The 25,897-nt window shown below is 48.2% G+C and overlaps 2 protein-coding genes and 4 non-coding genes across 6 annotated transcripts in view; 4 read left to right on the forward strand and 2 right to left on the reverse strand.

Annotated features, from left to right (window-relative positions):
- The window catches only part of LOC134934798 (transcription factor HES-7-like), a 40,452-nt gene extending 35,844 nt beyond the window's left edge, over positions 1-4,608 (forward strand). Inside the window, exon 4 of the mRNA XM_063930155.1 lies at positions 2,012-4,608. Within this exon, the coding sequence (XP_063786225.1) occupies positions 2,012-2,385 (374 nt within the window). The 3' untranslated portion in view covers positions 2,386-4,608. The remainder of the gene's footprint in view (positions 1-2,011) is intronic.
- An 8,847-nt stretch (positions 4,609-13,455) lies between these two features.
- On the forward strand, positions 13,456-13,537 carry TRNAL-AAG (transfer RNA leucine (anticodon AAG)). The gene has a single exon. It is a non-coding gene; the product is annotated as a tRNA-Leu (tRNA).
- Positions 13,538-13,807: 270 nt separating this feature from the next.
- Positions 13,808-13,892, reverse strand: TRNAR-UCU (transfer RNA arginine (anticodon UCU)). The gene is given in 2 exon segments: positions 13,808-13,843; positions 13,856-13,892. It is a non-coding gene; the product is annotated as a tRNA-Arg (tRNA).
- A 1,040-nt stretch (positions 13,893-14,932) lies between these two features.
- On the forward strand, positions 14,933-15,014 carry TRNAL-AAG (transfer RNA leucine (anticodon AAG)). The gene has a single exon. It is a non-coding gene; the product is annotated as a tRNA-Leu (tRNA).
- Positions 15,015-24,624: 9,610 nt separating this feature from the next.
- The window catches only part of TMEM107 (transmembrane protein 107), a 34,011-nt gene continuing 32,738 nt past the window's right edge, over positions 24,625-25,897 (forward strand). The window contains exon 1 of the mRNA XM_063930873.1: positions 24,625-24,694. The gene's annotated coding sequence lies outside the window, so the exon portion shown is untranslated. The remainder of the gene's footprint in view (positions 24,695-25,897) is intronic.
- TRNAR-UCU (transfer RNA arginine (anticodon UCU)) lies at positions 25,306-25,390 on the reverse strand. The gene is given in 2 exon segments: positions 25,306-25,341; positions 25,354-25,390. It is a non-coding gene; the product is annotated as a tRNA-Arg (tRNA).

Genomic DNA, 25,897 nt, shown 5'->3' on the forward strand with positions numbered 1-25,897 from the left:
AAGGAAGAGTTGGAGAAATCAGAGAGATCACATCGGTGGGTGCAGACAAGGTCGAGGGAGTGACCGAGATTGTGAGTAGGGGTGGAGGTCCATTGAGAAATTCCAAAGGAGGTGGAAAGGGCGAGAAGATTAGTGGAAGCAGCATTAGTGATGTCAATAGGGATATTAAAGTCACCGAGGATGACAGAGGGGAGGTCGGAGGAGAGAAAGTGGGGGAGCCAGGCAGCAAAGTTGTCAAGGAAAGATGAACAGTGGCCAGGGGGGCGGTAGATCACTGCCACAAGGAGGTGTATGGGGTAGAAGAGGCGAATAGTGTGGACCTCGAAGGTGGAGAAGGTGAGGGAGGGCTCAGGTGGGATGACACGAAAGGTGCAGTTAGGGGAGAGAAGGATGCCCACGCCTCCACCCTGGCGACCATCGGGTCTGACCATGTGGGTGAAGGAGAGGCCTCCGTAGGAGAGGGCAGCAGGGGAGGTGGTGTCAGAGGAGGAGAGCCAGGTTTCAGTGATGGCGAGAAGGTTAAAAGAGTGGGAGATGTAGAGGCCATGGATGGTTGGCAGCTTGTTGCAGATTGATCTAGCATTCCAGAGTGCACAGGAGAAAGGAAGGGAGGGGACAGGGGAGATAGGGATAAGGTTGGCTGGGTTCTGAGTGTTTGTGGGTGATTTGGTGGGGTCATTGGGGGTCATTCCGAGTTGATCGCTAGCTGCCGTTGTTCGCAGCACAGCGATCAGGTTAAAAAATGACATTTCTGCGTATGCCCCGCAATGCGCACGTGCGACGTACGGGTACAAAGCCCTTTGTGGTTGTGCACAGGTTCTACCAAAGTTTTCAGTTGCACTGACGGCTGCAAGAAGATCGACAGGAAGGGGACATTTCTGGGTGTCCACTGACCGGTTTCAGGGAGTGTTTGCAAAAACGCAGGTGTGGCTGGGCGTTCGCTGGGCGGGTGTATGACGTCCAATCCGGACACTAATAGGCTGAAGTGATTGCAAGAGCTGAGTAGGTTCAGAGCTACTCAGAAACTGCACAAACAGTTTTTGCAGAGCTCGGCTGCACATGCGTTCGCACTTCTGCTAAGCTAAAATCTCCCCAGTGGGCGGCGGCATAGCGTTTGCACGGCTGCTAAAACTAGCGAGCGATCAACTCTGAATGACCCCCATTGTCCAGCATGGCGGAAGTTGGCATCTGTGCGTGGTCATCTGCAATAAAGGCAGAAGTGGTCCATCTGCAACTGGCCCACCCATGAGAATGATGATCCTGTTGGTCAATGCTGCAGTTACATAGCCTGTGGAACAGTTTTCATAAAAGTCCTCCTATGTCTGATAATATAGCTACAGAAAAAGAGTGGGGGGGGGGGGGCTTTGGACTGTTTTGGACTTGTCATCAGCTGAGTGAAGATATATTGACGCTGTTGCTTTTGTACATGAGATTATTTTATCTGATTTTATGTTTCACCATTTCTTTTGTACCTCTTCCCTTTATGCTAAGGGGTGGCCTCTTATCCCATAAGAGGTAGGTTATATCAGCCTAGCATGGAAGGTTTGACAACTGAATGAGAGAGAGAGTGCCCGCTTTAACTGGCTCCATGTATTACACCCCGATCTCAAGATCACTGGACCAGTATTGTATGTCTTTCTGTTGAGCGCGAATGTTTGCTTCATGGTGATTGCTAGATCCTTATGCCTCTTGTGTGTAATTGTCCTGCATGAGTGAAAAAATAAGACCCCTCCCTCCAGCTCCACCTCCTGTGAGAACGACGCATTTTGCAATCCAGATCAGTGTGTTATCCCAACACCATTATATCTTAATAACTTCCACCGTCTGACTCTGATTGTTAGACATTGTGTGTATTAGTGCAAGTGTCCTGCGTGAGTGAAAAATAAGACCACGTACAGAGTGTTTACCTTCTCCCCCAGCTCCACCCCTGCGAGCGACGCATTTTGCAATCCAGAACAATCCCAACACCGTATTTCCTTTATAACTTCCACCGTCTGCCTCTTTCCCCCAGATCCGCACAGATGGGTGTCTCCGGCGGAAAAGTTCTACCTTTCCGGCTTTAGAGACTGCTTAGACCGCACCGAGGATTTCATACAAGACATCAGTCCAGCCACCAAGGCCCGCTTCCTGGACGACCTGCAGAGCCACCTCCAGCACAGGTTGCGTTTTCCGAAGCAGCTGAACCTTTGTGGCCAAGCTGCCAGGCAAGAGGAAGACTTGTCTTCAGAAGGACATGTCTCCCCTAACTCCAGCGTTGACATAAACACATACTCGCCTACCAGCAGTGGCCCACCAAGCTGGTTATCTTCTAGCCCTAGAAATACTGGAGCTCATCCTGTGGAGCATAACATTGCTCCTTCATCTGTGTGGAGGCCATGGCCGTAGGGTTGGAGAAAGAATGGCTGTTCTGCTCTATAAGAACCTAAGCTTTAATGATGGACGTTGTAAGTGGACTATCTATGACAGAGCAGCTTCAGGGCTAATAACTGGCCAGATTTTTGGATATCCTTGGTTGAGCAGCAGCGTCCCCATTTGGACATCTGCTTTTATAGTTTTAAGTCATCCAAAAATTTGTCCCGTCATTACAAATCTTTGATTTGCGTGTCTTGTTCCGTGCGGTGGTCGTAATAGTTTCGTGCTAGAGTAGTATAAAAAGCAGTCAACGTATGGTTTATTCACACATATATAATTATTAACAATATATAATTCATAGTTGCCTGCTCTCACAGAATGTACGGGAGACTCCTGGATTAGGGTGACACCTCCTGCCCTTCAGACAATTCTATTGGAAGGGAGCGTACCAGTCTGCATGGTGGGCAGGGGCGTGGCTTGATGACCCAGATCTCCGCACCGTAACCTGCCACGCCTACTTAATGAGGCCCCACCCACATGATGACGCAATCTGCATAGACCAGTCACGCTCACCTCTATTCATACCTTCCAGAAATAGGCCATGAAGAGTAGCCAAACCTTTTTAATATTTTATAATGGCCATTTTTACATGCACATGATCCAACTGCAGTTCAATTAAAAAAAGCCCTGTTTTTTTAATGTTTTATAGTATACAAACCACTCTATTCTAATGGATGCAGCCATTTTATGGCTTGAACCAATACTGTGCATGAGGCACTCTTTGCCAAATGCCTCAGTGATGTCCTGAGTGAATTGATAAAGTGAATAATGGATAGGCCTTGACGGGTTCCTTTTATATGGCTGTCCTGGAAATCTCATGATTATCTTTTATTTATAAAGCGCTGACGTATTACTTAGCGCTGTACGTTGACGGGGCCGGGATGCAAACCAATAACATGTAATGATGTGAAACAGAAGGTAGAGGTGGCCAAAGCCAAAAGAGCTTACACTCTCCAGTGATATTACTCTGTTACAAGTTCAACCTAAAGTCCTCCTACTATAAGATCTGTTTGAAAAGATAAGAACACACGTCCTGTTTATATACAGTATCTGTATAAAATTCTTTATGTTGTGCATATATATTTACTATAAACTCTCTTTCTTTTTCTTTCTCTTTTTTTTATTTTTTTTTATTTTTTTTAAGGCCTGTTCACACCTATCTGCTGTTCGGGATCCGGTCTTTAGTTCAACACTCATTAGGTCGACCACTATTGGTCGACATGTTCTATAGATTGACATGGTCACTAGGTCGACATGAGGTTTTTTCCTGTTTTAAAATTTTGTGAACAGCATTTTTTTAAAAAAAAGACCCTCATGTCGACCTTTGTTTATGTCAGCCTAATGACCGTGTCAACCCATATCAGGTGTTGACCTATTTCATGTGCTTTTCAGATGCTAGTTTGTGGCTGAAAACTATGTTAAAATAGGATAAATGGTTTATTGCATTCTAAAATGAACGCTGTATTTACAATTTTATGACCAGCCCTATATCATGTGCGTCAATGCGCACTGCCAGTACAGTATACAGTAAACCAACGCGTTTCTCTGCATACATGTGTGTGTACCATGGACGTGCGGTGAGCTAAATGGCTCAGGAGGCACTGGCTAACCCCAGAGCCAGATTTCCATGCAATATATAAGCCAAAGGGTACATCTGGGCATTATACACAGGTGCAGCAGTATAATCTCCTGGGAATTTGGTGAGTTTTGATCAGAGATGTGCGGAAAAGATAAGCAGGTGAGACACTGCCTCACCTGCCATAGACTTTTTACTCCAGAGTTTGGGCTATAAAAATTATTAGAATAATGCAAAGAAGATATTTCAAACAAATAATTAGTATTTTTTATATACTTTATTCAATCAAAACTCTGATTTAAACATACGTATGATAGGAAAGGCTGTGCACAGGCCCTAATTATCTTCTCCCTCTTTTCTTTTTTTTCTTTTTTCTTTTTTTATATATTTCTCCTCTTTATGTAAAAACTATTTTGCTGTTATACAGCAATTCTGAGTGTTTTGTTCTTGAATAAATATTTGAAAACGTTTCACCAGTCTCTGATTATGCAATTTGTCACTTTAATGTTGAAGTTTGGCAATTTAAACAGTTTTTTTTTAGCTTCAGATGCCTTTAGATTATAGTCTAGTATATGTGGCTTACTTCTGTGCATTCAGATATGTGTTTATATAACCTGTTCTGTTTCTGCTGACTGGCGTGGTATAATCATTTCGGCTCCCTACCCCTGGAATAGCGAGGGCGCCCAACCCTTTACGCAGCTAAAACTGATTACTGTGGGCGCAATATGTTTGATAACGGGGATCACTTTAGAAAGGAGATTGGGCGTGATATATCATTTGAATACCGCCCTTTTGGGTTCTAATCGTTACGCACTGTCTTTCAGCAGTGCTAATTTTAGATCATCCCTGCGAGTAGCAGTGGAGGGTATAGTAACAATTCAACATTGCTCCGTCAGTGCCCAGTGGAGGGAGCCTAACAGGGGCGAAGGAACTCTGTACTAACCCAGGACAACTTCCTGTAGGACGGAGCGGGAGTTCGGGAATAAATGCCATCCTCTTAATGACTTTAGGTCCCCATAGTATTGGGCAGGTTTTTTTTTTTTTTGTGGGTAAAATCCAATGCGAGGGGAAAAAAATAAATCTGTGTCCTCTGGTAGTCTCCCGGTCAGCTCCCTTCCAACGTCCTCATGCCAAGGAGGATGCTGGGAGGGGAGGTGGCTGCTGGGAGATGTAGTTTTTCCTGCTGCTGCCACCACAGGAGAGGTGTGGGGGGGTCGGGGAAGGGGGGGGGGGGGTCACAAGGGTCATACATACCCCGCTGCTGCAGAAGTCCAGTCTGTTGGGATACGGAGAAAGAAGACAACGCTGCAGAAGGTGGTTGATTAAGGACTAATTAAGCTAATTTGAAACTTGGATTAATTAGTCATGGGGGGCGCTGCCTTGGGGTTCTGCAGCAGGCCAAGCTCAGGAGGGGATTAGGTCGACAGGGTTGGAAGGTCGACAGGGTTTCTAGGTCGACAGGTCAAAAGGTCGACGTGAGTTTTTCACTTTTTTTCTCATGGTCTTTGAACTTTTTCATACTTAACGATCCACATGGACTACGATTGGAAAGGTAAAGTATGAAAAAGTTCAAACAATTTAAAAATAAATAAATGTGAAACTCATGTCGACCTAGAAACCCTGTCGATCTAGACACTGTTGATTTGATGATCCACACCCCTCAGGAGGTGCTAAAAAAAAGAAAAAAATGAGCGCCCTTCAAATCCCGCACTCAATTGATTGCCAAAAATCTTACACCTGCAGGGAAAACCCTGCAGGTGCGAGATTTTTTGTAAACTCGCACCGAGGAGGTAATTCAGATCTGATCGCTGCTGTGCGTTGTCGCACAGCGGGTGATTAGGTCATAGCAGCACATGTGTATGCACCGCAATGCGCACTCGCGTCGGACAACGACAGCGGGCATCGCTGGTCAGCGACGGGACAGTGCGAAAATTCAGATGGGCGTTTGCAAGGTGATTGACAGGAAGTGGCCGTTTGTGAGTGGCAACTGAGCGCTTACAGGGAGTGTTCGGGGGAAAATGTAGGTGTGTCCAAGCGTTTTCAGGGCGGGTGTGTGACGTCAGCTCCGGCCCCGATCAGCCTGATTCTATTGCACTGGAAGAGTAAGTCCGGGGCTGCGCAGAGACTGCGCACACGGAATTTTAGCAGCTCGGAGTACACATAGGATCGCACACTTGCACAGCGAATTTACACACCCCCTGTAGGCAGCGACTATCAAAACGCAGCCCAGCGACCAGATCAGAATGACCTCCCCAATTGGATATGCCCATAATCTGCAGAAGGGAGGGGGTTGCTATGTCAAAAGTAAAATATACACATCTATCTCTAATATTGAATTTGTAAACTCCCAATGTAGCAGACACTGGTGTGAATGAATACACATGCACGTGTTGTAGAGGGGAAGCGCTTAAAATACTGCCAGTCGGTGTCCCGCCTGGCACATTACAAACGTACCGACAGGCAGTGAAATGCCGCCGCCAGAATACCAGCGACACAGGCTGTTCTCCCTCTGTGGGTGTCCACGACCCCCACAGAGGGAGAATATAACCTGTGGTGTGCACAGTTTGCCCCGCTGCCGACATCCCGTCCGCTGGGGAATAATATGTATTCCGTTGTATAGTAGCCAATATATTCGTGTTGCATGCATTGAGGATTAATGTACATTATAGCAAAATTTCTCTTACGTCCTAGAGGATGCTGGGGACTCCGTAAGGACCATAGGGATAGACGGGCTCCGCAGGAGACAAGGGCACTTTAAGAAAGACTTTAGGTATGGGTGTGCACTGGCTCCTCCCTCTATGCTCCTCCTCCAGACCTCAGTTGATTACTGTGCCCAGAGGAGACTGGGTGCATTACAGGGAGCTCTCCTGAGTTTCTGACAGAAAGTATTTTGTTAGGTTTTTTATTTTCATGGAGCCTGCTGGCAACAGACTCCCTGCATCGTGGGACTGAGGGGAGAGAAGCAGACCTACTTCTGTGAGTTGAAAGGCTCTGCTTCTTAGGCTACTGGACACCATTAGCTCCAGAGGGATTGGTACGCAGGTCTCATCCTCGCCGTCCGTCCCGAAGCCGCGCCGCCGTCCTCCTCACAGAGCCTCAAGGTAGAAGCCACGTGAGTATGAGAAGTTAGAAGACATCAGAGGCGGCAGAAGACTTCACTGTTCTTCACTGAGGTAACGCACAGCACTGCAGCTGTGCGCCATTGCTCCCATTCACCTCACATACTGTTTCACTGTAAGGGAGGGGGGGGGGGGGGGGCGCGCCCTAGACAGCAAATAAACCTCTCCTGGCAAAAGATGGGTATATACAGCTGGCCACTGTATATACCTACGAGCCCCCGCCAAAGTTTTGTATTTTAGAGCGGGACAGAAGCCCGCCGCCGAGGGGGCGGGGCTTCTCCCTCAGCACTCACCAGCGCCATTTTTTCTCCACAGCACCGCTGAGAGGAAGCTCCTCGGACTCTCCCCTGCTTAGATCACGGTGACAAGAGGGTTTTAAAGTAGAGGGGGGGCACATAATTGGCGCATTGAGTATGAAAGCGCTATCTGGGTAAACATAGATATTGTGTTTTTGTCCTGGGTTATTATAGCGCTGGGTGTGTGCTGGCATACTCTCTCTCTGGGGGTCATTCCGAGTTGTTGGCTCGGTAAAAATCTTCGCATCGCAGCGATTTTCCGCTTAATGCGCATGCGCAATGTCCGCACTGCGACTGCGCCAAGTAAATTTGCTATGCACTTAGGATTTTTACTCACGGCTTTTTCTTCGTTCTGGCGATCGTAATGTGATTGACAGGAAATGGGTGTTACTGGGCGGAAACAGGCCGTTTTATGGGCGTATGGGAAAAAACGCTACCGTTTCCGGAAAAAACGCAGGAGTGGCCGGAGAAACGGGGGAGTGTCTGGGCGAACGCTGGGTGTGTTTGTGACGTCAAACCAGGAACGACAAGCAGTGAAATGATCGCAGATGCCAAGTAAGTCTGGAGCTACTCAGAAACTGCTACGAGGTGTGTAATCGCAATATTGCGAATACATCGTTCGCAATTTAAAGATGCTAAGATTCACTCCCAGTAGGCGGCGGCTTAGCATGAGCAAATCTGCTAAAATCCGCTTGCGAGCGAACAACTCGGAATGACCCCCTCCGTCTCTCCTAAGGGCCTTGTGGGGGAACTGTCCTCAGATAAGAGGGTTCCCTGTGTGTGGTGTGTCGGTACGTGTGTGTCGACATGTCTGAGGTAGAAGGCTTTTTGAGGGAGGAGGAGGAGCAAATGAATGTGGTGTCGCCGTCGACGGCGCCGACAATTGACTGGATGGATATGTGGAATGTTTTAAGTGCCAATGTAAATTTATTGCACAAAAGATTGGATAAAGCTGAAGCTAGGGAACAGTCAGGGAGTCAACCCATGCCTGTACCTATGTCGCAGGGACCTTCGGGGTCCCAAAAGCGCCCACTATCCCAAATAGTTGACACGGATACCGACACGGATTCTGACTCCAGTGTTGAATATGATGATGCAAAATTACAGCCAAAGGTGGCTAAATGTATTCGATATATGATTATTGCAATCAAAGATGTTTTGCATATCACTGAAGAACCCCCTGTCCCTGACACGCGGTTACACATTTATAAGGGAAAGAAAACGGAGATAACTTTTCCCCCCTCACATGAGCTGAACGAGTTATGTGAGAAAACTTGGGAATCTCCAGACAAGAAACTGCACATTCCCAAAAGGATTCTTATGGCGTATCCTTTCCCGCCAACGGACAGGATATGGTGGGAATCATCCCCTAGGGTGGACAAAGCCTTGACACGCTTATCCAAAAAGGTAGCGCTGCCTTCCCAAAATACGGCTACCCTCAGGAATCCTGCTGATCGCAAGCAGGAGGTTACCCTGAAGTCCATTTATACACATTCAGGTACCTTACTCAGACCGGCTATTGCGTCGGCATGGGTGTGTAGTGCTGTAGCAGCATGGACAGATACCTTATCAGCGGAAATTGATACCCTGGATAAGGATACCATCCTATTGACCCTAGGACATATAAAAGATGCTGTCTTATATATGAGAGATGCACAAAGAGACATTGGTCTATTGGGTTCGAGAATCAACGCTATGTCGATCTCGGCTAGAAGAGTCCTTTGGACCCGACAATGGACAGGTGATGCCGACTCAAAAAGGCATATGGAGGTTTTACCTTACAGGGGTGAGGAATTGTTTTGGGAAGGTCTCTCGGACCTGGTCTCCGCTGCTACGGCAGGCAAATCTAATTTTTTACCTTATATTCCCTCACAACCTAAAAAAGCACTGCATTATCAAATGCAGTCCTTTCGATCAAATAGAAACAAGAAAGGCCGTGGATCGTCCTTTCTTGCCAGAGGTAAGGGCAGAGGGAAAAAGCTGCACAACACAGCTAGTTCCCAGGAACAGAAGTCCTCCCAGGCCTCTGCAAAATCCACCGCATGACGCTGGGGCTCCACTAAGGGAGTCCGCCCCAGTGGGGGCACGTCTTCGAATTTTCAGCCACATCTGGGCCCACTTACAGGTGGATCCCTGGGCAATAGAAATTGTTTCCCTAGGTTACAAACTGGAATTCGAAGAGGTGCCTTCGCCGCAGGTTTTTCAAATCGGCTCTGCCAACGTCTCCCCAAGAACGGGAGATAGTGTTAAATGCAATCGACAAATTGTATCTTCAACAGGTGGTGGTCAAGGTTCCCCCACTTCAACAGGGCAGGGGATATTACTCAACCCTGTTTGTGGTCCCGAAACCAGACGGTTCGGTCAGACCCATTTTAAATGTAAAATCCCTGAACCTATACTTGAAAAGGTTCAAATTCAAGATGGAATCGCTCAGGGCGGTCATCGCCAGCCTGGAAGGGGGAGATTTTATGGTATCTCTGGACATAAAGGATGCATACCTTCATGTTCCCATATATCCACCTCATCAGGCGTACCTGAGATTTGCGGTACAGGATTGTCATTACCAATTTCAGACGTTGCCGTTTGGGCTTTCCACGGCCCCGAGAATTTTCACCAAGGTAATGGCGGAAATGATGGTGCTCCTGCGCAAGCAAGGTGTCACAATTATCCCGTACTTGGACGATCTCCTCATAAAAGCGTGATCAAGAGAACAATTACTGAACAGCGTGTCACTTTCACTGAAGGTGTTACAGCAACACGGCTGGATTCTCAATATCCCGAAGTCGCAGCTGGTTCCTACGACTTGTCTATCCTTCTTGGGCATGATTCTGCATATGGACCAGAAAAGGGTGTATCTGCCGATAGAAAAGGCTCAAGAACTCGTGACTTTGGTCAGGAACCTATTGAAACCAAAACAGGTGTCAGTGCATCACTGCACGCGAGTCCTGGGAAAGATGGTGGCATCTTACGAGGCCATTCCATTCGGCAGGTTCCATGCACGGACCTTCCAATGGGACCTACTGGACAAATGGTCAGGGTCGCATCTACAAATGCATCGGTTGATCACCCTGTCCGCCAGGGCCAGGGTGTCTCTCCTGTGGTGGCTGCAGAGTGCTCACCTTCTAGAGGGCCGCAGATTCGGCATTCAGGACTGGGTCCTGGTGACCACGGACGCGAGCCTCCGAGGTTGGGGTGCAGTCACACAAGGAAGGAACTTCCAGGGTCTTTGGTCAAGTCAGGATACTTGTCTTCACATCAACGTCCTGGAGCTAAGGGCCATATTCAACGCCCTTCGTCAAGCGGAGACTTTGCTTCGCGACTTACCAGTTCTGATCCAGTCAGACAACATCACCGCAGTAGCTCATGTAAACCGCCAGGGCGGCACAAGGAGCAGAGTGGCAATGGCGGAAGCCACAAGGATTCTGCGCTGGGCGGAAAACCATGTAAGCGCCCTATCAGCAGTGTTCATTCCGGGAGTGGACAACTGGGAAGCAGACTTCCTCAGCAGGCACGACCTGCATCCGGGAGAGTGGGGACTTCATCAGGAAGTCTTCACACAGATTGCAAGCCAGTGGGGCCTGCCCCAGATAGACATGATGGCGTCCCGCCTAAACAAAAAACTGCAAAGGTATTGCGCCAGGTCAAGAGACCCTCCGGCAGTAGCGGTGGACGCACTAGTGACACCGTGGGTGTTCCACTCAGTATATGTGTTTCCTCCTCTTCCTCTCATCCCAAAGGTGTTGAGAATAATAAGAAAAGGAGGAGTTCGGACAATTCTCATTGTTCCAGAATGGCCACGAAGGGCCTGGTACCCGGAATTGCAGGAGATGCTCACAGAAGATCCGTGGCCTCTTCCTCTAAGACAGGACCTGTTGCAACAGGGGCCCTATCTGTTCCAAGACTTACCGCGGCTGCGTTTGACGGCATGGCGTTTGAACTAGCGGAAAAGGGCATTCCGAATGAGGTCATTCCTACTCTGATAATGGCTAGGAAGGATGTGACAGCTAAACATTATCACCGTATATGGCGTAAATATGTTGCTTGGTGTGAGGCCAGGAATGCTCCTACGGAAGAATTTCATCTGGGCCGTTTCCTTCACTTTCTACAAACTGGAGTGAATTTGAACCTAAAATTAGGCTCCATTAAGGTTCAGATTTCGGCATTATCCATTTTCTTTCAAAAAGAATTGGCTTCGCTTCCAGAAATACAAACTTTTGTAAAGGGAGTGCTTCATATTCAGCCTCCTTTTGTACCTCCGGTGGCGCCTTGAGACCTTAACGTGGTTTTGAGTTTCCTTAAGTCGCACTGGTTTGAACCACTTCAGACAGTAGAGTTAAAATATCTCACTTGGAAGGTGGTCATGTTGTTGGCCTTAGCTTCGGCTAGGCGAGTGTCAGAATTGGCGACTTTGTCTCACAAAAGCCCCTATCTAGTTTTCCATATGGATAGGGCGGAATTGCGGACCCGTCCTCAATTCTTGCCTAAGGTGGTGTCATCCTTTTATATGAACCAACCTATTGTGGTGCCGGTGGCTACACGAGACTTGGAGGATTCAGAGTATCTGGATGTAGTCAGGGCTTTGAAAATTTACGTGGCCAGGACGGCCAAAGTCAGAAAAACTGAAGCGCTGTTTATCCTGTATGCAGCCAACAAGGTTGGCGCTCCTGCTTCAAAGCAGACTATTGCTCGCTGGATCTGTACCACGATTCAACAGGCGCATACGACGGCTGGATTGCCGTTACCTAAATCAGTCAAGGCCCATTCCACTAGGAAAGTGGGCTCTTCTTGGGCGGCTGCCCGAGGGGTTTCGGCACTACAGCTGTGCCGAGCAGCTACTTCGTCAGGGGCAAACACGTTTGCAAAATTCTCCAAATTTGATACCCTGGCTGAGGAGGACCTCCGGTTTGCTCAATCGGTGCTGCAGAGTCATCCGCACTCTCCCGCCCGTTTGGGAGCTTTGGTATAACCCCCATGGTCCTTACGGAGTCCCCAGCATCCTCTAGGACGTAAGAGAAAATAAGATTTTAAACCTACCGGTAAATCTTTTTCTCGTAGTCCGTAGAGGATGCTGGGCGCCCGTCCCAAGTGCGGACTACTTTTGCAAGACTTGTATATAGTTTTGCTTACATAAGGGTTATGTTATAGTTTTCATCGGTTTCCGACTGATGCTATGTTCTTTTTTTCATACTGTTAACTGGTTAGTTTATCACAAGTTATACAGTGTGAATGGTGTGGCTGGTATGAATCTTTCCCTTGGTTTAACAAAAATCCTTTCCTCGTACTGTCCGTCTCCTCTGGGCACAGTTTCTCTAACTGAGGTCTGGAGGAGGGGCATAGAGGGAGGAGCCAGTGCACACCCATACCTAAAGTCTTTCTTAAAGTGCCCATGTCTCCTGTGGAGCCCGTCTATCCCCATGGTCCTTACGGAGTCCCCAGCATCCTCTACGGATAAAGAGAAAAAGATTTACCGGTAGGTTTAAAATCGTATTATTACTACAGTGCATACTTGCTGACTTCTCGAAAGGGGATGGAGGCCTGTCTTTTATAAGACTCCCAGCTATTGAGGAAATACACAACCCAGCATGCCCTACCACAGTTTTGCTATTAGGGCATACTGAGACATGTATGATGGCAGCATGTTGTACCCTTACTCTTAACAATGGGATGAGGTCATTAGGGTGACACCTCTTCGGTCATCCACTATTGGTTGACATGCATTATGTCGACATCTACTAGGTCAAGAGGTCGACAAGAGTGTTTCACATTTTTTTTTGTGGACTTTTTCATACTTTACGATCCACACGGACTACGATTGGGAATAGTAACCTGTGCCGAGTGCAGCGGTTTCGCTCGCCATGTGAGGGGACATGGTGCACTAATTGGGGTTCACCGTCACTTTACAAAGAAAACGACACCAAACAAATTTTTTTTTAAACTTGTCGACCTTTTGACCTGTCGACCTAACTTGTGTCGATCCAATGATCCATGCCCCTTAACAATATTGTTATCTACTACTGATCTGTGTTGAAATAAAGAATGAAAGGTTCAGTCAGGTAGCGTGGCCGAGCGGTCTAAGGTGCTGGATTAAGGCTCCAGTCTCTTCGGAGGCGTGGGTTCAAATCCCACTGCTGCCAGATTTTTTTTTTCAAATCCTTATTTTTTTGTTGAAATGACAGGACCGCAGGTTTAGCTTCTGACATTGATGTGTCGGCTGTGTACAGACAACATTTATGAATAAGATCTCATATTACACAGAATTTCTTGTTATTTTTTACAGGGAATCTTAGCAGGGGATATTATTTTTTTATAAAACTTGCCGTACTGGGAGGAGGAATATAAGCCTCCAATAAACATTGTTCTTTTGCATGTAAGTGTACCTGTAGAAATAGGGTTGATGGCCAAAACGACTCTGGTGGGACTCGAACCCACAACCTTTGAATGACTACACCAGCTAGAAGTCCAATGCGCTATCCATTGCGCCACAGAGCCCCTGTATAGTCTATGGCATGAGTACCCAACAAGACGAGTTCAAATCCTGTCTGCAGCCTGTTTATATTTCCAAAGTCTTCCAACCCATCAGCTTCTGGTATTTTGCCGGCTGCTCTAGAAAAATTACAGAAGTTGATGGGTTGGTACTTTATCTCTCCAAGATTTACAAAAGGACATACAGACGCTGAGTCACTGATCGGTATTCCATAGAGCCACTGATAATCTTTTTACTAAATGTCGTTATCACGATAGGACTCAAACATAACAATAAAACAAAAAGACCTTCATAGTGAAATAGTGGTTTTTTTCTCCACGCAACATAAAATCGCACTCGCTGATTAGAATACATGCCCTGCCCTGCACAGATTGCCAGATGGCTATCATTCTCGTGGTCCCCATGTGTAGAAATTGTGATTTTCACGTCTTCCCTCTTCTTCACTCCTATGTGTCAGGGGGGATCCGGTCTCTAGGTCAATAGTAAGTAGGTCGACGATGTTTAGCTCGACCACTATTGGTCGACAGGGTTTCTAGGTTGACATGTTCTAGGTCGACAGGTCAAAAGGTTGACATGAGGTTTTTTTTTTAATTAATTTTTTGAACTTTTTCATACTTAACGATCCACACGGACTACGATTGGGAATAGTAACCTGTGCTGAGTGCAGCGGTTTCGCTCTCCATGCGAGGGGACACGGTGCACTAACTGGGGTTCACCGTCGTTTTACGAAAAAAATGACACCAAAAAAATAAAAAAACCTCATGTCAACCTTTTGACCTGTCGACCTAATGACTGTCGACCTAACTTGTGTCGATCCAACAACCCATACCCCTTAACAACATTGTTATCTACTACTAACTGGGGTTCACCGTCGTTTTACGAAAAAAATTACACCAAAAAAATAAAAAAACCTCATGTCAACCTTTTGACCTGTCGACCTAATGACTGTCGACCTAACTTGTGTCGATCCAACAACCCATACCCTTAACAATATTGTTATCTACTACTGATCTGTGTTGAAAAAAAACACACAAAGGCTCAGTCAGGTAGCGTGGCCGAGCGGTCTAAGGCGCTGGATTAAGGCTCCAGTCTCTTTGGAGGCGTGGGTTCAAATCCCACCGCTGCCAGCTTTGTTTTTTCAAATCCTTATTTTTTTGTTGAAATGACAGGACCGCAGGTTTAGCTTCTGACATTGATGTGTCGGCTGTGTACAGACAACATTTATTAACAAATAAAATCTCATATTACACAGAATTTCTTGTTATTTTTTCCAGGGAATCTTAGCAGGGGATATTATTTTTTTTATAAAACTTGCCGTACTGGGAGGAGGAATATAAACCTCCAATAAACATTATTCTTTTGCATGTAAGTGTACCTGTAGAAATAGGGTTGATGGCCAAAACGACTCGAACCCACAACCTTTGAATGACTACACCAGCTAGAAGTCCAATGCGCTATCCATTGCGCCACAGAGCCCCTGTATAGTCTATGGCATGAGTGCCCAACAAGACGAGTTCAAATCCTGTCTGCAGCCTGTTTATATTTCCAAAGTCTTCCAACCCATCAGCTTCTGGTATTTTGCCGGCTACTCTAGAAAAATGACAGAAGTTGATGGGTTGGTACTTTATCTCTCTTCAAGATTTACAAAAGGACATACAGACGCTGAGTCACTGATCGGTATTCCATAGAGCCACTGATAATCTTTTTACTAAATGTCGTTATCACGATAGAACTCAAACATAACAATAAAAAGATCTTCATGGCGAAATAGTTTTTTTTTCTCCACGCAACATAAAATCGCACTCGCTGATCAGAATACATGCCCTGCCATGTACAGATTGCCAGATGGCTCATTCTTGTGGTCCCCATGGGTAGAAATGGTGATTTTCACGTCTTCCCTCTGCGTCACTCCTATGTGTCAGGGGGGATCCGGTCTCTAGGTCGACCACTATTGGTCAACAGGGTTTCTAGGTCGACAGGGTCTTTAGGTCGACATGTTCTAGGTCGACAGGTCAAAAAGTCGACATGAGGTTTTAAAAAAAATAAAAAAAAATTTTGAACTTTTTCATACTTAACGATCCACACGTACTACGATTGGGAATAGTAACCTGTGCCGAGCGCAGTGGTAGCGCAGCGAGGCACCTTGCCCGAAGCATGGCGAGCGAAGTCCCGGTCACTGTACGGTGAAAACGATACAAAAAAAAACATAAAAAACACATCAACCTTTTGACCTGTCGAACTAGAACATGTCGACCTAGCATCCCTGTCCACCTACTGACTGTCGACCAATAGTGGTCAACCTAAACACTGTCGACCTATTTACCACCGACCTTACATACCACACCCGTGTCAGGGACAGACACAAGGGGCCACGTGTAATACCCCACGGGACACGGAAAGTGACAATGTTCTGGCCATTTAGCTGCCAGACTTAAAGCAGAATATATATTTTGACATGTTGACATCTGAAATGTCGCCCTGTGAAATGTCAACATTGTAAGGATGCCGACAGTTATTGTTAGGCGCTGCTGGGAGGATTAGGGTTAGGCTGAGGAGAGGGGTTTAGGATGCAGGGGAAAGCGAGGTTAGGCACGAGGGGGAGGGTTAAGATTAGGGATAGGGGAGAAATACTTGGGCGCAGGAGTCAACGAGCCACGGAGAGGTGGTAATATAATATAATAATAAACAACCAGGGACAGGTTGTCAACAGTTCATCATTTCGACATATCATTGGTGAAGACATGTGGAATGTGGTCACCGTCGACATGCTAAGCATGTCGGCAGTTCAATCATACATAGTAACATAGTATCAAAGGTTGAAAAAAGACAATTGTCCATCGGGTTCAACCTATTTGTGGTCACCTATGCAGGATTATTTTGTATAAAATTTTGACTGAAGTTGATGTCTGCCGTTACATTTTACCCCTCTTTTTTATAATAACCATAGTGCGTGACTATGCCCCGTAACCCTGGATATCCTTATCCATTAGGAATTTATCTAACCCATTCTTAAAGGTGTTGACTGAGTCGGCCATTACAACTCCCTTAGGCAGGGAATTCCAAACACGTATTGTCCTTACCGTAAAAAAAAGCCTTTACGCCGTATTGTGCGGAAACTCCGCTCCTCTAACCTGAGCGAGTGTCCACGAGTTCTCTGTGTTGATCTAACCAAAGAAAAAACTATTTGTGTTCCCTAATGCACACTGAGTGAGCTCACCATCATATGTGCATTGTAGTTAGAGAGGCATGGATGGGTCAGCATTAGGAGGGATTGCTGACTCCAGAGTGCCATTGGAGAAGCCAGGGGTGTCTCCAGGTAAGCTGGCTCTCAGATACTGTAGGAGCCATTATCATGTGGCCTTACACTGGGAATTTAGACCCAGATATATGTGTAATTATTTATGGGGTGGGTGTGGGGTGTGGTGGCCCCTGTGTCGGTATGGCTGGGCGGCTTCAGGTCGGCACACCCTAACACTTTATTAACACTTATGATTTTCCCTATCACTTTGTATATATTTTTGTATTATTTTAATCACACCACTTACATAGCACTTCTGTGCTTCTTATTAACCCTTATTAATTTTCACCTGTGTGCTGATCTGGGGTGGCCGACCTGTGCCGACGTGATGGGGTCCTGCACCCCGGACCCATACCTAGTATTAGGGACCCCCAGTGACGGAGAAGCCTTGTCGATCGGCCTGGGGGCTTAACCCTATATCTGCAGATATACGCAACTAAGATCTCCGTATTATCTGATTATTATGTCCCTGAATTGGGTCCTCTCTAGTAAATACTGTTGAAAAAAACTCATTTAGTGTGTCCGCTATGTCATTATCATTTTTGCTTAAGACTCCCAACTTGTCTTTTAAAGGGCCTATACTCTCCTTCTTTAATCTCTTGCTATTAATGTATTTAAAGATTTTTTTGGGTTTCTCTTTGCTTTCCTTTGCTACTAGTTTTTCAGTTTCTACTTTAGCCGCTCTTATTTCCTTTTTGCATATTTTGTTACATTCCTTATAGTGCTGAAATTACTCTGCTTCCCCGTCAGATTTGTATTTTTTAAATGCTCGCCTTTTCTTGCCCATAAGTTCCTTTATCTTTTTGTTAAGCCACATCGGTTTATGATTTTTATTCCTTTTTTTGCTGCTCGTAGGAATAAATTTGAGTGTATTTTTAGCTAGCAGGAATTTTAGTACCTCCCATTTCTCCGTAGTATTTTTTCCTAAAAACAAACCTTCCCAATCAATATCCCTGAAAAATACCCTCATCTTTTCAAAATTCGCTTTGCTAAAGTTTAGAGTCCTAGTTGAGCCAGTATAGGGCTGTTTATTGAAACTGATATTGAATGTGACCATATTGTGGTCGCTGTTTCCTATGGGTTCCCCTACTATAATACCTGATACCAAATCCCCTTTGTTTGTTAATACCAGGTCTAAGATTGCATTGTACCTAGTTGGTTCCTCAATTAGTTGGACTAAGTAGTTATCATTAAGTGTGTTTAAAAACATATTGCCCCTAGCAGTATCACATGAATCATTTTTCCAGTTTATCTCTGGATAGTTAAAATCTCCCATCACTACTATGTCTCCTACTCCTGCTGCTCTTTCAATTTGCTTTAGTAACAATTCCACATCAGATACGTTGATACCAGGCGGCCTATAGCATTCACCCAATACTAACTTTTTTGTTCCTTTTTCCCCGCATGCAATTTCTACCCATAATGTCTCGACAGTGTCTACAGTCCCCTCCTGAATATCTTCCCATATATTAGGTTTTAAAAACGGCTTTACGTAAAGACACACCCCTCCACCCTTTTTATTTAGTCTGTCTCTCCTAAACAGTGTATAGCCCTCTAGATTGACTGTCCAATCATGAGATTCGTCCTACCAAGTTTCAGTAATGCCTATAATATCATACTGTTTGCTTGCTGCAAGTATTTCTAGTTCACCCTTTTTACCAGTAATGCTTCTGGCGTTTACATACATACAACTAAGATAAGTATTTTCCCTTGCGTTAGGGACATCTTTCACCTTATGTAGCAATGATGACTTGTAATCGTCATTGGTTAGTGCTTTGGTAAAATCTCTTTTAGTACCCATGTTAGTAACCTTACCGCCTGCTCTTACCCTCCCCCCAACTTCTCCCCCATTTCGTTTGCTACCGCCATCCCCACTATTCTCACTGCATGACCCGTAGTTTCTAGCTAAACCCTCCCCCCAGGCTCCTAGTTTAAAATCTCCTCCAACCTTCTAACCATCCTTCTCCCCAGCACCGCTGCCCCCTCCTCAGTGAGGTGCAATCCGTCACGACAAAAGAGATGGCGCCTGACTGAGAAGTCCGCCCAGTGTTCCAGGAACACAAACCCCTCTTTCTTGCACCAATCCCTAAGCCACGCATTTACCTCTCTAATCTCCCTCTGCCTCCCTGGACTAGCGCGTGGCACGGGTAATAATTCCGAGAATATTACCTTAGATGTCCTTGCCTTCAGTTTCTTTCCTAAGTCCCTATAGTCTTTATTAAGTACATCCCACCTGCCGCTAACTTTGTCATTGGTGCCAACGTGCACCAAGACCACTGGGTCTTTCCCAGCCCCTCCGAACAATCTATCTACCCGGTCCGCAATGTGCCGTACCCGAGCGCCCAGGAGACAACAGACTGTACGGCGATCACGGTCCCGGTAGCAGATTGCCCTATCTGAATCCCCTACCACCACCATCTGACTAGGTACCTCACTATCTTTTATCCCAACTGCGCCAGAGGGACCGCTCCACTGGATGCTAGAGGGAGCAGTCTCCTCCGGCACCGTCATTTCTTCACTATCATCCTCCGATTCCTCGTCCAGTCGGGCAAATTTGTTCGGGTTTGATAGTTCGGAGATGTCGAGCCTCCCCCTCTTTTTCTTCCTTCTAACTGTGACCCAGCTGGCTACCTGATCATCATCTTCTTCTACCAGTGACCCCTCCCGTAACTCCTCCACCGTTCTTTCTAAATTTCGCTCGAGATTGTGAATCTCCCTCAGTCGCGTAACGGTTTGCTCTAGATCAGTTACCTGGGCTTCCAGGGCAACCGTTCGCACACACCTCGTGCAGATGTAATCACACTGGTCCAGTAACTCCAGGTGTGCATACATCTTGCACGACATGCACTGAGTGAGGTCCCCAATCACAGCCCCTCCCATATTGTTTGTAAGGTCTAACTCCCTGTTACTCTCAAAGAAAAAGCAGCAAAAAGAAAAAGTAGAAGACAAACAATCTCACTTATACAATAATTAAGCTGGCTTATACTTATCTATCTTTGTGCGGTTCTTGGTCCTTCACTTTTATGCAGCCGTAGTACTCTCTCCTGCGGCACCTATACTCCACTTAGCAGTTGCAGTTGTTCCAGCTCACTGCACCTCCTTTTCACTCGGCTTCCAGCTCCTGCTTTTGCTGTTACCAACTCACATACACTTACAAATCCAAGCAACACTTTAAAATACAAGCCCTTACAATGAGTCGTCATCAGGTCATCATGTTGACCTGATGACGACTGTTGACAAACAATACCACACCCATTTGCGGCGCAGCATCAGGGCCGGTTCTACACCTTGTGGCGCCCAGTGCAAAACTTTCCACTGGCGCCCCCCCCGCGGGGTAAAACAGTTTGTGGCCACAGTTATGCCCCCAGATTTGCCCCAAGTAGTTGTGCCCCCCAGTAGATTTGCCCCCTGTAGCTGTGCCCCCAGTAGCTGTGCCCCGTCGCTTGTTGCTTTGCCCCCAGTAGATTTGCCCCAGTAGTTGTGTCCCCTGGAGTTGTGCCCTCTGCTGCTGTGCCCCCTGTATTTGTGCCCTCTGCTGCTGTGCCCCCTGTATTTGTGCCCTCTGTTGCATGCCCCCTGGAGTTGTGCCCTCTGCTGCTGTGCCCCCTGCCGCTGAAAAAACACACACACAAAAACAAACAAACAATACTTACCACTGCTTCCCGACCGCCGCTGCCGCTCCGTCTCTTGCCTCCCGCGGCTCCTCTCTATGGGAGAGATGTCATGACGTCTCTCCCATAGCAGCGCCGCACAGACACTAGAGGTCAATACTGACCTCTAGTGTCTGTCACTGGGTGGAGCCGGCTGCAGCGGACGCCCACACAGCCAACGGCGTCCGCAGCAGGCTGGGAGCGGGGTGCGGGTAGGCGGCGGTGCCTGCGGGGTGACTGCGGCCGCGCCCCGGGCACAGGCACTGCTTGCCCGCACCAAGGGCCGCTCCTGCACAGCATATGCCGTTGCGCTTTACAATTAGAACAGTAAGAGGTTGTGCTGAAAGCATAAAGGCCCGAATGTATTTAGCCGTAAAGAGTGATAAAGTAGCAGCCAATCAGCTCCCAACTGTCATGCAACAACAGGGTGTGTTTGAAAAAATGACAGCTATGTGCTGATTGGCTGGTACTTTACCTTTCTGTATCCGTATTTACTTTATCACTTCTTAAGGCTTAATAGATTTGGGCCAAAGTTACTGAAAAGCAGTGATAAAGTATATATATATCTCCTATATAATAGCCCTATTCTGTGATCTTGTGATTCATTTGCTAACGCTGGGCGGAGTCACAACAGTGGGCGGAGTTAGTAAAATGAGTCACAGATCTGGCCAAATCTATAGGACACTAGGAGCAGCTGCAGAAGCAGATAGTATGGACATGGCACAGGCAGGGTGCATACCTCCCAGCTTTCCACACACACACACACACACACACACACACACACACACCGAAAAGGGGGCGTGGCTTCGCGGGAGGGCCCCCGTTTTCGTCAGTGAGGGGGCATGCCCAGCGCTCTGTGAGCTGCTGGCATGGCCCCAGGGGCTGATTATGAGTCCGGGCGGCACAGGGTACTTGAGACAGGGGAGCCCTATCTCATTGCTGTGCCTGCTGTTGGTTGGGGGCGTGGCCTAATCGCGGGACGCGAGGCCACGCCGCATTATGCAAATTTCGGGGTTTTTTTTTTTTTATGGTATTTTGGCCCCTCAGCTAGAGGTAAATCCAGAGGAGGTGGTCGCTCCCCCCTACACACCCGCACAGGCAGAAGAAAGCAGGGAGACTGCTGCCTCCCTGCAACACCACAGACCTGCCAATATGCAGCAGCGTGTGCTGACTGTAGCACAATGCTGCCGTTGTTGCTGGCAGGACGGGGGAGCTTCTGAGCTGGGACAGAGCTACTCCAGCCAGGGGGCCCCCTAAAACTGTGGGGCCAACGGTACGTACCGCCTGCCCCCCCCCCTCCCCCTTAATCCGGCTCTGCTGCTGGAACCCCCCCTTAATCCGTACCCCCTGATGCCCCCTCTCCCTCTGTCTCCACTATTCACTGCTGCTCTGCTAAGCAGAACAGCGAGTACAGAAGCTTTCCAACTGCTCCCCCCCCCCCCCCCACCGCAGGACACTGCGACCCGCGGGTGGGACAGCGGGACAGACCCCAAAAAATGGGACTGTCCCGCGAAAATTGGGACATTTGGGAGGTATGGGGGTGTGTGAGGGGGTATGCCATACTTGACCCCCACATCAGCATACTCAGCAGGGTCTCTCTGGCAGGGAGGAGCGTCACATTCTGGCACACTCCACGCTTCTTAGCTGTAGTTTTGTAGGTCAGCCGCTGTGCACTTTCCGTACTGCCTCTGTTATCTCCAGCCCCTGCGACCCCACCGCTAGCTGCAGCGCTGCCACCCGCAGTGAGTTGCGCCCAGCTCCTTCACACACTTTAGCCGGCGGGTAGCGCTGCAGAAGTCCGCGCTGCTTGCAGGCTCTGACCCCCTCCTCCCTCCAGCATCAGCGTCTTCTGGGAGCTAACCAGTCACTCCCAGTCTCCCCTTACCATAGTGCCCAGCAGCCGTGAGGTCCGCGCCACGTGCATGCTATGACCCCATCCTCCCTCCAGCCGCAGCATCTCCTGGGGGCTAACCAGTCACTCCCAGTCTCACCTTACCACAGTGCCCGGCAGCTGCGCGAGGTCTGCGGTGTGTGACTGAGGAGGGGGGGAGTGATGCGGACGGGCAGAGGAAGCAGGAATACAGCCTAAGAGAGTCAGCCATGCCAAGTCTCCACCAGCAGCAGATGCCAACAGGTTGGAGTGGAACAGCAGCAGCCAGCAGCAGTGACTCCGGTAAGACACATCTGTCTGTCACCACTGTTCTGTCCCTAATACCAATCTCTCCCGTGCCCTGTGTTCTGTCATGTCCCTGTAACCCCTGGCCTTGACCTGCCACCCTTATTCTGGCCCTTTCACCCTTATCCTGGCCCTTTCACCCTTATCCTGGCCCTGTCACCCTTATGCTGGCCCTGCTACCCCTATCCTGGCCCTGTCACCCCTGAGCTTGCCCTGTCAACCCTATATTGGCCCTGACACCCCTGTCCTGGTCCTGCCGCCCCTACACTGACCCTGTCACCCCTATCCTGTCCCTGTCATTTCTGTCCTGGCCCCGTCGCCCATGTCCTGGTCCCGTCACCCCTGTCCTGGCCCCGTCACCCCTGTTCTGACCCTGTCACCCCTGTTCTGACCCTGTCACCCCTGTCCTGGCCCAGTCAACCCTGTTCTGACCCTGTCACCCCTGTCCTGGCCCTGTTACTGCATACCCTCCAACTACCTTTTTGGCAGGTACAGTACCCGCAGCACCTCCAGACCTCTCCCCAATGCACCACACCTCCGCACCTTCCCCTCCACCACATGCGGCACTCCACCCCTCCCCCACATGCTGTGCCTCCAGACCCCCTACACCACCCGCGGCTCCCACTCCTCCGCCCCTTCACCACCCCCAGCAATCTCCAGGCCCCCTCCAGCATTCACCCCCCTTATATGTCTCCCCCACACCTGCCCCCCTCCACCCGCAGCATCTGCAGACACCCTCCTCCATCCGCGGTCCCCCCCTCACCCACCCCTCCCCCACCAATGGCACCCCCGCACCTGCCCCACCACCACCTGCAGCACCTCCGGACCTCCTTCCCCATCTGCCGCAACACCCGTACCTGCCCCTCCCCTACCCATGGCGCCTACGGACCCCTACCCCACCAGTGGCACTCCCGCCCCTTCCCATCCCACAGCACCTCCGGAACCCTTCACCCATCTGCAACATCCCCACACCTGCCCCTCCCCCACCCATGGCACCCCTGCCCCTCCCCCACCTGCAGTGCCTCCGGACCCCTCCCCCATCTGCATCCCCCACTCCTCTGCCCCTCCCCCACCCGCAGCACCTCCCAACCCTTCCCCATCCGGGCCCCACCCCCACTTCCGCCCCCCCTCCATCCGCAGCATCTACAGACACCATCCGCAGTACCCCCCGCACCCGCTACATTCTGTACATTGTGGTCTGCAGGTGCTGTTCACGCCGTCGCAAGGGGCTGCGCCTCCTTCACCATCGCACACCCTTTCATTGTGCAATATTTAACCACTAACAAAGGAATGCAGGTGATACTCCATATAACACAAATATTGAACCCCAGAAAGGCATGCAAGGGTTAAGGGGGCGTAGCCCCTTGCGACGGAGTGAAGAGCGCCCGTAGGGCGCGATGAAGCACCTAGTATAAATATATATATATATATATATATATATATATATATAAAGAGCAAGTTCAGGCGGCACTCCACGGATTTACAAAACCAAATAAGACAGCTACACCAGCTTGATTGTCAACGTTTCAGGTGCTATTTAATTACACCTTTCGTCATTAATAGCACCTGAAACGTTGACAATCAAGCTGGTGTAGCTGTCTTATTTGGTTTTGTAAATCCGTGGAGTGCCGCCTGAACTTGCTCTTTGTTTCTGCTCTGTCTGGACCGTGGGAGGGCACCCAGGTAATTAACAAGTTGTTTGGAGTGCCGGTCATTTGGGAACTATATATATATATATATATATATATATATATATATATATATAAATACACATACATATATATATATATATATATATATATATATATATATATATATATATATATATACTGTTCAGTCTATAATTTAGGTTAGATCAGTGGGTACCTGGGTACTTCTATAATAAATCAGGGGGATTGTGAGATGATTCCACATGTAAACCAAACTTTGGCTCCCCTCCCCCCACCCCCCACATGGAGGGGAGGGGGGATCATACAGGGCTACACAATGCACTACCATTCATAGCAGTTGGCAGGGAACGTATAACATAAAGTAGAATATTATATTATTTAGTATAATATGAATACTGACATCTCACAACTTGTGACACAGAAACAGTGTTTCCCTTCAGACATTATTACAGCCCCGCACTTCCCTGTGCAGCAGTAACACAGGGACACACACTAATACACTGCTTATATGTAGTAATCAGTGGCGTGGTCCCGGTTACCAGCAGGGAAGGCACAGGGAGCGCTGCTGCCAGTACAGGGACCTGTTGCAAGAAGTAGGAGAGAAAGTAAAGTGACACAAAAAGACGACTCTGGTGGGACTCGAACCCACAACCTTTGAATGTCTACACCAGCTAGAAGTCCAATGCGCTATCCATTGCGCCACAGAGCCCGTAGTGTTATAACAGCCACACTGTCCTACATGACGAGTCCTGCCTGCAGCTGCTGCACAGTTTCCAAAGTTTATTTCCTCTCATTACCTCACCTCATGCAAATCAGTATATGCACACCCACCCCTCCTCCTACAGGGCTGTATGTACACCCACCCCTCCTTCCACTGAGCTCTGTGTGCACACCCACCCCTCCTCCTACAGGGCTGTATATATTACACACCTCTCCACCAACAGGGCTGTATATACACCCACCCCTCCTCCCACATGGCTCTGTGTGCACACGCACCCCTCATCACACACAGGGCTGTATATACACCTGACCCACCCCTCATCACACACAGGGCTATATATACACCCACCCCTCCTCATATAGGGCTCTATGTGCACACCCACCCCTCCCTACACAGGGATGTATATGTACACCCACCACTCCTCCTACAGGGCTGTATATACACCCACCCCTCATCACACACAGGGCTATATATACACCCACCCCTCCTCATATA

Source organism: Pseudophryne corroboree, chromosome 6 (assembly GCF_028390025.1).
Source record: "Pseudophryne corroboree isolate aPseCor3 chromosome 6, aPseCor3.hap2, whole genome shotgun sequence".
Lineage (NCBI taxonomy): Eukaryota > Metazoa > Chordata > Amphibia > Anura > Myobatrachidae > Pseudophryne > Pseudophryne corroboree.